The 12,291-nt window shown below is 38.0% G+C and overlaps 1 protein-coding gene across 2 annotated transcripts in view; it reads right to left on the reverse strand.

Annotated features, from left to right (window-relative positions):
* Nucleotides 1-6,960, reverse strand: part of LOC104369575 (delphilin) — a 61,055-nt gene extending 54,095 nt beyond the window's left edge. For both annotated transcript variants that reach the window (XM_032993581.2, XM_032993580.1), the window contains exon 1: nucleotides 6,802-6,960. In XM_032993581.2, the coding sequence (XP_032849472.1) occupies nucleotides 6,802-6,837 (36 nt within the window). In that variant the 5' untranslated portion in view covers nucleotides 6,838-6,960. The remainder of the gene's footprint in view (nucleotides 1-6,801) is intronic.
* Nucleotides 6,961-12,291: the final 5,331 nt, after the last annotated feature.

The raw sequence follows: 12,291 nt of genomic DNA on the forward strand, positions 1-12,291 counted from the left end.
GGCTGAATAATATCTGTCAACATTTATTCAAAGAAGAAGGTATTCATCAAACCGTAGCTTGATTTCCTTGAAAATACTGGAAATTCTGCCACTTTCAGTAGGAGCTGGAAGAGCCCAAAGTTATTTTATTATAATTTATTTTTTTATTGATATAAAGTTACATAGTGATTAAGTACAACAACAAAAAAATCTCAGAGAGCTAGTCTCAGAAACATTTAGGAACCTAAAATATAAACTGGTGCCTAGTGACATGTATATAGTACAGCATTACAATACAAGCTAGTCCACCTACTTCCAGTTTTTAAAACATCATCATATTGAGGAATAATACCTAAACATTTCTTAAAGTTCCCTTTGAAAAACTAACAATTTATAGGTCTCACATGAAGCAAATACTCTAGAGTTTCCCCTTGATCAACACTTAACAGACCAGCATGGACACTCTAGCTCTAACAGCATGCAGAACTTGTCAAGAAACAACACTCAGAAAGTAATTACCAGAGTTTCACTGTGGAAACTGAAACAATAATTTGAGTGGTGTTGTGAAGTAGGCTGACTTTTTGTACTATTCACTGTTTTCATTAATGATCTGGTGATGGACTAGAGATTTTGCTTATTAAATTTTCAGATTTTGACAAGAAAGGGGAAAGAACTGAAAGTGGGTTGCAAAGGGAATTCAAATTCAAAACAAGCTTGACAAATGAGAATAGCAACAATATGCAATTCAACAAGTGGAAAAAAAAAAATCTTTTAAAAGTTCGGCAGGAGTTACCATCTTCACAAGGACTGGCTGAGGAACTTACTTTCTTCCGAAAAAAAAAAGACCCAGAATTTGTAGCAGTTACAAACTGACACTAGTTAATACCGTCATGATGTTGCAATAAAAGAGAACATCCCACTGGGAGGTTACAGACAGCAGCATAGTCTGCAAAACACAAGTACTCGGCACTGATAAAAGCTTCCACTGGAATAGTGGGTGAAGTTTTCCACGTCTCCAGAAAAGAAGTGGACATGTTGGAGGAGTCCAGATCAGGGCAATGAGAATAACTAGAGCTTTGGAAAAACACAATTTACAAGGAAAGAAAGGACTGGGATTTCACAGCCTAGAGAAGGCTGGGGGAATCATAGTACTAAACAGGTGCTGCAAAAAGGAAAGGAGCAGGTTGCTCACTGTGTGGTGGGATAAGAGGAAATACAATTTAAATTACAACAAAAGAGGTTCTGCTTAGTCATCTGGAAAACAGCAAGGATAACACTGAGCACTCGGCTGCCTAGGGAAGGTTGTGGAATCTCCCATTACTGAGCATCTTTAAGAAGAATTAAACAAAAATCTTTATGGACACTGTGGGATGCAAAGTTCTTGCACTGTGCTTTGATAGATGCCTTACTAGGTTTGTGCCAAACCTAACCTCCTTCTTATTTGACCCATATTTTCCACACTTGCTTTGCATTTTAATTAAGTTCAAGCCTGAGTGCAAAGAACAGATCGTTTCATTGCTTTTCAAAGCATCACTTTCAGAGAAAGTGGCAGGCATAGATGTAAAAGATTTTAGAAAACTTCATCCAGAGAGAGTTTATTTCCAATGCAGAGATATTCCTTAAAGCCCCCTCCTTTCAGGAGGCTGCGTGCTACTTCATCAGAACTGACAGTGCTTGGTTGGATGTCACGCAGCCTCAGCATTACCATTGTGATGAAGTACCAAAGAGTAAGACCTACAAAGAAACCTTTTGCAACAAGCCTGACCTCATACAAAATACAATGATGTCTTCCAAATCGTAACTCTCACATCCTAGGTGCTGTTTCAGCCAGGCTTGTACTGATGGTGTGGGCAATCGGAGGCAGGAAAGGAGATGGTGTCAGCTGTGCGGAGCCAAGCCTACGCTGCTCAGTTCTTCAATACTGATGGAGATCAAATATGATCAGCACATTGACAGCTATTCTTATTTCCATTCCACACCCATTTGATGCCAATTGTCAGTACTAAATAAACTCAATAGACAACTAAAGCTAAGGTGGATGTTTCCAAGGGATGATCTTGGAGTACAAAGACATAGTTATACACTCTACATCTTCAAATAAAAATTCACAGCAGTCTCTGATGGGTTTTCCACTCACACTTCCTTTATTTCTCAGTCCAGTTGCTTACAAATATAAATGAGAACTTTGGCTATCTAAAAGCATGATGTTTTGCTAAAATTAATGGATTTTGTGATTTTGCTGCTTTGCTTATTTCATGTTAAGCAAGTGCAATATTAAATGAATTAATCTTAACATGGTATTTTAATTACCTGCTAGTAATTTTTTCCAAATAACTACCAAAATATTTTTGCAAGTAGTACTCAAAAATTGAGATTGCAAAATTTTTAGTCATAATTGTAAGTCTTCCATGTCTAAAAGGTGCACAACTGAAGTGATGACATGGCTACAGTCATGCACTGAGACACATTGTGAGATTCCTGTATACATATGAATGTATGTACAAGGAGACACCTCCATGTATGCACTACACAATGAACAGTGAAATCTTTCAATTTCTCCTATAAATTGAAATGATTAAGATGTCAACTGCCCCATTCATGCTAGAAGTACACCTGATCGGAATGCTGCAGTGAATGGGTAGAGAAAACATATATAGGAAGCTTTACACTGTAATTAGTATTACAAAGTCTGGAGGCAAACACCACAACAAAAGTGCAGGACTTCCCAGTGTGAATGAGTTTCCAACTTGTACTAACAGTTTGTGGAATAAATGGCCAACATGTTCAGTTTTCATTTTTTTGTGTCATGCTTAAGCCATTATTAAATCAGGTTTATATGTTCTTCTACCGTCACTTTGTTTTCCTCCAAACATTGGCCTCCAGGAAAACAAATTACATTAATAAATGTAAATAAAGTGAATCTTTAAAAAAAAAAATTATATTATAAGAGACTGACTTTCTGAACATTGTTGTCAGTTGAAATTAAGTGAGTGCAATCTGAACTACCTAAACAGAGGCAGTTAAGCTTTGAAGAAGCTACTATGGGAAGACTTTCAAAAGCACTCAGGGATAGTTTTGCGCTAGACACATTCAGTGCAAGAGTAAAGCTCACATTGATTTCAGTGCGTGGTGTTTGGCTGCCAACCAGGCTCAAACCATGACACATGCCACTGCAGAAACACACAGTATATGTCCTGAATATATTAAATTATATTTGATTTCAAAACAATATTTAGGTGCGAATTTACCTAGTCATTTCTTGGTATATTGAGATATTACTTAACCACTGTACTATTAAATGGACTGAAATAGAATAAAGAAGGGTTCATATATAATTGTTTCAGTTTGTTACTAAAATAACAATGTTCTATGCTTTTAGTTACAGTAATTAAAACAACCCACAGTGATAAGAACTATTGAGGATTATCATATTTTCTTATTAACATGTTAGTCCAATTAATCTTGTGAAGAAAAAAAAGTTGCCAGACTATTTAACAGTGACATCTAATTATTTTGGAGAAAAGTGTGCATCTTCCTGTTCACAGGCTTACAACCTCATCTTGTGCCCTAACGTCTTGTAAAGGGAAAGATACATATCAAGAAAGAATTGGGCTGTTCAAATTATTAAATGCTGAACAAGACTCATTTCATTATAGTTGAGGTTTATTAGATCATATTAGTTAACACCTGCTAAGCAAAAAGTATGAAGCGCAACATAGAGAACGCAACACTGATTACATGCATGTTTAACTGAGAATCCAGGGTCTCCATTAATTTTTCATTAATTAGCTGGAACATTTAATGAACAAACTCTTCATTATGTTCTAATCAAAACATGGTCTGAGAGCTTTAGGAAAAACCCCAATGAGCATCCATCTGCTGCTGTATCATTTCTGACCTTTTTTTTTTTTCCACCAGGATTCTTGTTTCCTAATACATCATCCTAGCAAAATATTTAGTTAAAAAGGGGCTATTTCTCCTTGCCACTTCTCTTAAACTATGACAGATTTATGAGAATATAATCCTTGTATGTATAAATGTTTTGTTACATTTTTAATACTTCCCTACAAAAGTACACTACATTTTCCAAACAAGGTCAGCTTCCTCGAGATCAGTTAGTTGGACATTTATTTATGCTGGGTCTTTAAGTCCTTTCTTAAACTAAGAAAATAATCTCCTTTCAAAAAGAGGCTTGCCAATATTCACTGTGCTCCCAGTTTCAGGAACTTGGACAATATTGAGAATTAAACATGATAGATGGAGCTCCAAATGGCTCAGTAGCAGAAAATTTAGCTTAGGGAAATCACCTTTCTATGGGTGATGAAGATATACCTCAGGACATACTTCATCCCTGTCCCACAGGTATTTTTTATCCTCTGTTCAATGGGCTACTTCCTGCTAAGTAGCAAACTTATGAAAATCCAGTTCAGCCTCCCTGGGTCTTTTGATTGTGTCTTATACAAGAAACACATTCCCAGGCTCTGAGGTGGTTTTAGATGGATCAGGGAAAGGTGAGCTCTGATTCCCACACAGACTGTTTCTATACTGATGCTTTAGTATACGTACAAGTGATTCTGGCTTTAACTATAGGTGCAGTCCCAACGTAATAAGCACCAATATAGCATATCTCATCCAGCACTTCTGCAGAACCCATAAACACCCAGGTTCAAAACACCAGCAGGACCAAGGAAACTGAACTGTTTCACAAGTCCTCTGCCCTGGCTGACATTTGACGTTAACTGCAAGGAGCAGATTGTTCTGACTCCACATCTACGCTGGACTGACCAACCAACAATCAAGTCATTAGAAGCCCCAACAGAGCAGCAGAAGATCAGATTTCTGATTTGTAGTTTAACAATAGCCCATCTCAGAAGCTACAAAAGCTGCTCCTGAGACTGGGTACGTGTTCATGAATATATATATCAGAAGATATGGAATCATTTGGCCTCATTTAAATGGAATTGATCCCTTGGTAAATATACAGTGAAAATCTGCTTTAAGCTATCTTGGAAACGACTGGGGGGAAGGGAGTATGGGTGGTATGGAAGTCAATCATCTAAGAGAGATGGCCTTTAACAAAAAAGTCTGACGAAAATTGCATGGGAAAGCCATAGGGATAAAGTACTCCAAAGTAGTTGATTAAAGTATAGCAGGGTAGAAAAGCAAAAGGTCTGACAACCAGTCCACCCTGCACCGTGATCTTATCAGCTCTCAGAATACTTAGATGAAAAGCCTCAGGAAGCCATACAGTCAGGTTTTAAAAATTCACAAAAAGTTTAGCACACATTTTTCTCAGGTGCAGTTTAGTTCTGCAAATATTTTGGTGACTGTACAACCTGAGCTTTGTGCATATACTTTATTGCAGGCCTTAGGGAATGAAAGAAAGGGAAAAGTGGCACCATCTGGTTATGGTTTCCTGTTTTCTGATTCTCATTCATGTAAGCCCTTTTCTGGTAGCAAACATTTGGTTATTTCCACATCTGTGCTTCCCCTGACCTCCCCAGAGGTACCTGAAGTAAGAAATAAGAGCAATGACTCATAAGCTGCAACTCAGGCCTGCGCGTCAGTGCCAAGCAATAAACATACAATCTGTAAACAGCAGATAAAGGGAAAACACTTCCAGACTGGATTTGTGCCTTTTCAACACCACTGTCATCAACAGCTTCTCCAAACAGATCCCAGCACCTCAGCATGTTGTTACACTGAATAGTGCCAGACAGGACCTGCAATTTTATTACATTTCAGGTGCTATTACTTCAGGTGAAGCAATTAATATCTGTCAAGCTAAACGACTCAGTCTTTGAATCACCTGTTACACTGCCCTCCACAAAAATCTTCAAAGGCCAGGGAGGTTGATGTTGTATGGAGGTAACCAAAGGCAGCAATTTGTCCTGTGCTTTTTCTTTGACGAAGCAAAGAGCAATTAAAAGGTTTCACCCTAGTATATACAATTGCTCTGGGTTTGTCTGGAGCTTTGCCTAGGAAATCTTTACAATGAACATTGCATACTTCTCAGTGAAAAAGCAGAATCATGCAGGCAGGGCTGGATTCTCCCCAGCTCTCATGTTTTGCTAGCCCAGCCACCCTCGGTAGCTGCCCAGGACTAACTCAGACCACCCCATCACACCTTCTCAGCCTACACAGCCATTCTTTCTCCTAACTGCTCTTTACTCCAGGTCACACACCAGGGAACCTCCACCAATACGTGCCATCAGCTATCCTAGTTAGAGAGGAGTTTTCCACTGCTTAATTATCCAGGTAACACACTTCCAAACATGTAAGTACTGAAACAAGCTGAATGCTACAAAGACTATATATCTGGCAGGCATTCTCAGACAAATTCAATAGTGCTGCAAACTGATGTATATTCAATTCTGGCATATCAATCACTTCAAATTCCGGTATGATTATCAAAAGACAGCATTTGTCTATAATATAAACCACTTTTTTTTTCCCCTTCAATTACCTTATGGAAATTTTTAACACAGAAAATATATAGTATTAATAAATCTTCTCTAGCACTAGAAAGACTGATTTTCTTTCTTTGTCCATTTCTTTGTATCAGGAGAACCTCACACATTTCAACTTTCTTAAGAATAAAGCAAAGGAAAATATTGCTTCATACACATCTTCTGCAAACACTTTCTGATATATTAGACCAATCTGAGCCCATATTGCATAATAATCAATTACATTAAACAATCTACTGCAAATTCCTTACCAATAAAATACAAAGTCACTTTCAGTTTCTGATATGCTATCTCTTCAGTTACACACAACAAATAGCACTTTCACACAAGCCATAAGAGTTTCTGCCTTTACCTGTGAAAAGGTGTCTTGTGTTCTTGTACTATCCATGTCTGTGAAAATTCTATTTGTTTCATCAGTATCCCATAGGGTTGCAAACTATAGTTTATTCATGAATCACACCTGCTTTTCCACAGCACGGTTCTCGTTCTTTCTCTCTGCTGCTCTCTCTTATGAAATCTTGCAGCCAATGGTTTTTATTAAGTGTTACTTCCTTTTATGCTGAGAACTGAAAGAAACAATAATGATGCTTTGCTTCCTTATGGCAGCTCTGTGAAAAACCAAAAAAAAAATAGTTGTTTGCTTTTCCTGAAGTGAAGTTCTAGTGACTTCCTGAAACCACCAAGCCATGAATGCTGAAATTATGATTTATTACTGTATATTGGATCTATCTGAACACCCATGCTAGTTACCAAAACAAATTTCATACTAAATGTAACAAAGTTTGCCTGAGGAATTACAAATACAATGCTCAGTTTTCACAGCAATGTTTTTATGCACAGCAGCAATCTTTAACATATGTCTTCAAACTCCAGCATGAATATGTGCATATTGGATGAAAGCACAAAGGCACCCACCTGCAGGTTAATATACAAGGTTCTTGTAAAGATAAGCAGCATTTTAAATTTTGTCTTTGCTACCTATATTGGAGAAAAGAGTCTAGTGATTAGAAGACGGAATTCCTGAAATCTAACTCCAGCTCTAACAAATATTGTTCAGCAACAACAGAGAAAATATACCTCTGTTTCCTGACCTATATATGATGATTTCTATTATAACACAAAAACATATCTAAATTAATTTGGTGATTAAAAGTTCTGAATAGACATGGATGTAACTCTTCATACTTCGAAATTTCTTCTTCTCTGAATAGAGGCAAAAGGTAAAACCAAAAGCCACTGAATATCTCCTGAAAAATAGTTTTTTTAAAAGGTGACAGGAATTGAAACATCTTGTTTTGGTAACAGGTCTCCTTCCTCTACTAATGTAGAAGCAGTTTTCTAATAGAAGCAAAGCAGGGAGAGGAAGCTGAGAAGTTCAGTGCAGACGAGGTTTCAGTGGTCCACCCTGGGCACAAGGGCAGGGCTCTCCGGCCCATCCCCACATACCCATGACTATACATCCCACCTGCTGATGTAGTTATGGACCTTTTGCTGAGGAGCTCACCTGATTTATCTACCAGAGCTCAGCCAAAGGCAGCACTGCAAAAGTAATAGGCAAGAACAGACAGCCAGAATTCAGGCTGGAAAACAGAGACAAGCTGTGGAGAGTGACATGGTGCAGAGTTGGCCAACCCAATCACCTTGTAGGCAGGTCTTCAACATGCCAGAAATAGATCTGAAACTTGTGCCTAAGAGTAGGCTCTGACAGCCATACAGGATTCACCAGCTTCATAGTCAAGAGCCTTTAAGCTCACACTTGTTAAACTCTGTAGATAGACCCAAGAGAGACCATAATAGCAAATGTGTGGGAGGGAAAGGATTAAGAATGAATTCTTTCAAGATTACTTAAGGCAATACAAATGAAAAGGAAGGTCAATATATGCTAATATAAACAGGTTTTAATCATTTGAACTGATTAAAAGTCCTATTCTTTGAAAGAATGTTAGCTTAACAAAGGCCAATAATGTAACAGGGCCTGACTAAGTCCACAACTTCTAAAGAAATGTTTAATAAAAGATTGTCTTTCTGTCAGTGCTCTCAATTGTATCTATTCTATGTCCAACATAACAGGATGGAAAATATTCACTAAACTGGAAAAAAAAATCATGGAAAACATGTTTCTTTCACAGTTCTCTTAAGTCATTTGGTTGAAATAAAATAGCAATTAATTCACTCAGAATCAAATTTCTAGTATTGGCCTATTCCCCCTTAGATTCCTCAGTCCTTGAGGAAATATGATTTTCTTTTTAAATTAAAGAATCCCGAGGAACTTCTTTTTATAATGTGGTTATAGCACCACAGAATACTTTAGAACGGGAGAATGACAGGTTTCTTTTATAAAGGTTCTGCAGAGATATCAGATGGTCTTTTCCCATCCAGTGCCTGCTGAACAGCATGTTTTGCAAGGTTACAAAGTCTGTGAGAAAGCAGTTAATCAGGATGAAGCTCAATTGATACTTTTAGAGCAAACATTTTCAATTAATCTGAAGTCGTTAATTACACCTTCCTTTAATAAAGGCTCTGGTGTAATTTTCTTTTTTTCTTCTCAGTTAATCGATTCAAATATATGCCAGAATCATGTGCTGCAGCAAACACATGGGAAAATTCAGTACTTAAACTACTCTGCAGTGAAGATGAAAAGAACAGGGAAGAAAGGTTTTGAACCAACATGGTTCGAGAACAAGAACAATTTGTCCATTGTCTGACTGATATACAAGGTAAATGTGTTGTACCAGCAATGTGTATTTTACTTCAGAACAACATGGAAAACTTTACAGCTGGTGTAAAAATGACTTCATAACCACTTTTCTCTCTTCTTTAGGACTTGCACCAGGTGTATTTACTACCAAGCAGGGGGTCTTTTGCCTGGAGAATCACTGTGCCCTGCCACACCATCACCTCTCAGAGTGCTGCTGCCCAACCCACTCACTGGCCACCATCCCATCCACCATGCTTTCCTGAGGGTTTTTAGGCTAAAAAGACAGTTAGGGTGACTCAGATTTACCGACAGAAATTCTGAACAGCTTTTTCCCAAACTTCCTTCACTTCTGTATCCAACCACAAGGTGTGAACCTCCTTGTCAGCCTCCTGGTTTGTGTTATCTTGCTTCTGTTGTTCACTGGGGCCCTCCCAGCCCTCGGAGTGTCTTCACATGCCAGAAATCAGAGATTTCCCTACCTGCTTTTTAAAATGCTAAATCTCCAAGAGTTTTGCAACAGCGTATTGTGGATAACCCTGTGTAAAGTCATTATTTTGTGCTTTTTGTGGAAGTTAAAAAAAAAAAAATCTATGACAAGCATGGAATATTTGTTTAATAGGCAAAAGTGAAAAAAAAAAAAATGTGTGTCCCTTTTTGATTCCATTAAAGAATTTTATTAAACATTTTCATTCCCAAGAAAGGGACATCATGAAATAAGTCATTTCATGTTAAAGAGTGAGAGCTTGAATGACTTTTTTTTTTTTTTAATGCTTATAAAAGCATTCCTTTCATGGAAATATTTTTGCCTCTCATTCAAGCACAAACATTTCAGCAGAGCTAGAATGCTCTCACAAAATATCTTAGAGTTGAAAAACAAAGCCATACACTGGAAACGTTTCACCACAAAATTAGAGACTAAGCCTGTTTTATAAATGGGTTCTTCCTTTTTTCTGTGGAACAGTACTGAAAAAGAGAGGAAGCCAGAGCTCCTAATGACTCCATCGTGTAGTGTGGGGTTTTGACCTAGTACAACAGTGAGCATACCAAGGGTGTTAATCAGCAGAAAGTAGTGGGGGAAGACATGCTGAAGGAAAATCAAGAAATAAGAATTAAGGGGGGGGAAATAAAGATGAGTAACTGAGGAGAGAACAGATCATTTTTCTAGTGGAAAAAGGAAGAAAAGGCTGAAAGGACCAGAAGGGGTAGAGTGTCTACTCAAAAGGAAGCATATAGCAATTGTGTCATTTCTTAGACTAGGCTAATAGGCACATGAAATAACTAACTGAGATACTGGATAAAAAACATCCTGACATTAAAGGTTGGTACGATAAAGGGCTACACATATTGCTCAGTGACCAAATGAAAGACTGTACCTTATATTGCAAAAGTAAAAGAGAAAAATGATACCTTCAGCACAGCCTGGATCTCCACAGTGAGAAGAGACGGCAAGTTGAGAGACACTCCTAAGTGCAAAGGAGAGCAGCAGAAATGCAACCAACCTGTAAGATTCTGGGCTTGAGCTTTACATTAAATGTTTGCAGTCATTAGCTGGCTAAGCACTGGCATTCAGCCATTCATCTACCTGTCTGTCCATCCATCCATCCTCCCATGCACTCACTATTCCTCCCATGGAAATTTCATGGTTTGGGGGCTATCCAATAATTTTATTTTAGTTGCTATTTTAAGGCCACCAGTTTAGCAACCCTGGGAGTCCGACATCTTCCATTTATTACATAAGCTACTCTGCCAGGATACTCCAGCCCACAGCTGAGACACCCACATCTGAAGACACCCTCAGCCAGACCCCCTGGGCCTCCTTTGAAGCCAGTGATGCCAACAAGAAAAACTGGAAATCGCTTTATAGGACAGGGGATAAGGGAGGAGTGGTCAGCCCGGTCCTTCTCACACCTGAAAGTGATAATTGTCTTCCATGAACCTTTATTTTTAAAGAGACAGCAAACATTTGGGGCTATATTGCAGGGACTATTTAGATTTTCAGGACTAGTAGAGCCCTTTCAATGTTCTTTAAATTCATTGAAGAAATTTGGCTCAATGAAGAAGCCAAGAAATATCAAAATAGAAACCCTTAGAGAACATTATTAAATCAAATCACATAAATCATGTAAATATCACCTCTGCTTTTTAACATAAGCAAAAATCCAGTATTTTAAAACAAAGGAGATCTTTTGGGCTGAAATGGACACACTCCATTTCACATGATGGATAACATGACTCTGTCAACAAGTTCTAAATAAAACTGGAAATCAACCAAACATGTTAGAGGGAAACCCCATGACAGGGGGTTTTGCCTTTTCCACTCCCCCAGTGAATATCTAACACTAAAATTGATGGTATCACAAATTTTAGGTATTTCTGTTTGACCTAATTTTAATCTTGGTTTTAAGCAAGAAAAATATTTATACAAAATGGATTATGCTACACTGAAATGGAAGATCCTCTGTGCATTAAATGCAAGGAAAAAAAGGGGGAAGTGTGAATAGAAGATGAACAAATTAAAATTAAAACTTCCGACAAACGATTGAGTCTGTGAAACTGAATTCAGGTCGAGAGTGACATCTAGTGATGCTCAGTACATGATCCTCACACAAACTCCCAATTTTTGCAGTATTCTCACCCATAAATCCTTCCGAAGGTACACAGCTTCATACATCTTAGATTCTTTTATGTCTCTGTAAATTTCTTCTTAAACTGTAAGCATAAATAACATATTTCAATATGAAAAATTAACAGTTTATGTTCAACAATCCCTATTGAAATCAGACTCATATCCAAAACCCAGTCCAGCCCTTCCTGGCAGGGTCAAGAGAGAGCACACTCCAGATCTGAGAGAGCCAGAACGTAACAATTTCATCTTATTTTTATTATTTAGTTTATAACTGTGATTTTGAAATAAAGCCCAAGGGAGAGAGGAGATAGCTGGGAGGGACGAGGTGGCTTGGACAGGACAGTCAGCGTGGCAGTATGTCCAACCCATCAGAACACTTGGATGCCTGAGGACAATCAGCATGCAAGGAGGCACCAGAGTGGTGCAGTGGAAGCCCATGCTAGCCACACTGGCTGGACATGTGGCAAAGTTAAACATTTTCCATATGTTTCACCAGAAATACTGTAGAACACATATTT

This window comes from Tyto alba, unplaced genomic scaffold, assembly GCF_018691265.1.
Source record: "Tyto alba isolate M040663 unplaced genomic scaffold, T.alba_DEE_v4.0 Super-Scaffold_33, whole genome shotgun sequence".
NCBI classification, from domain to species: domain Eukaryota; kingdom Metazoa; phylum Chordata; class Aves; order Strigiformes; family Tytonidae; genus Tyto; species Tyto alba.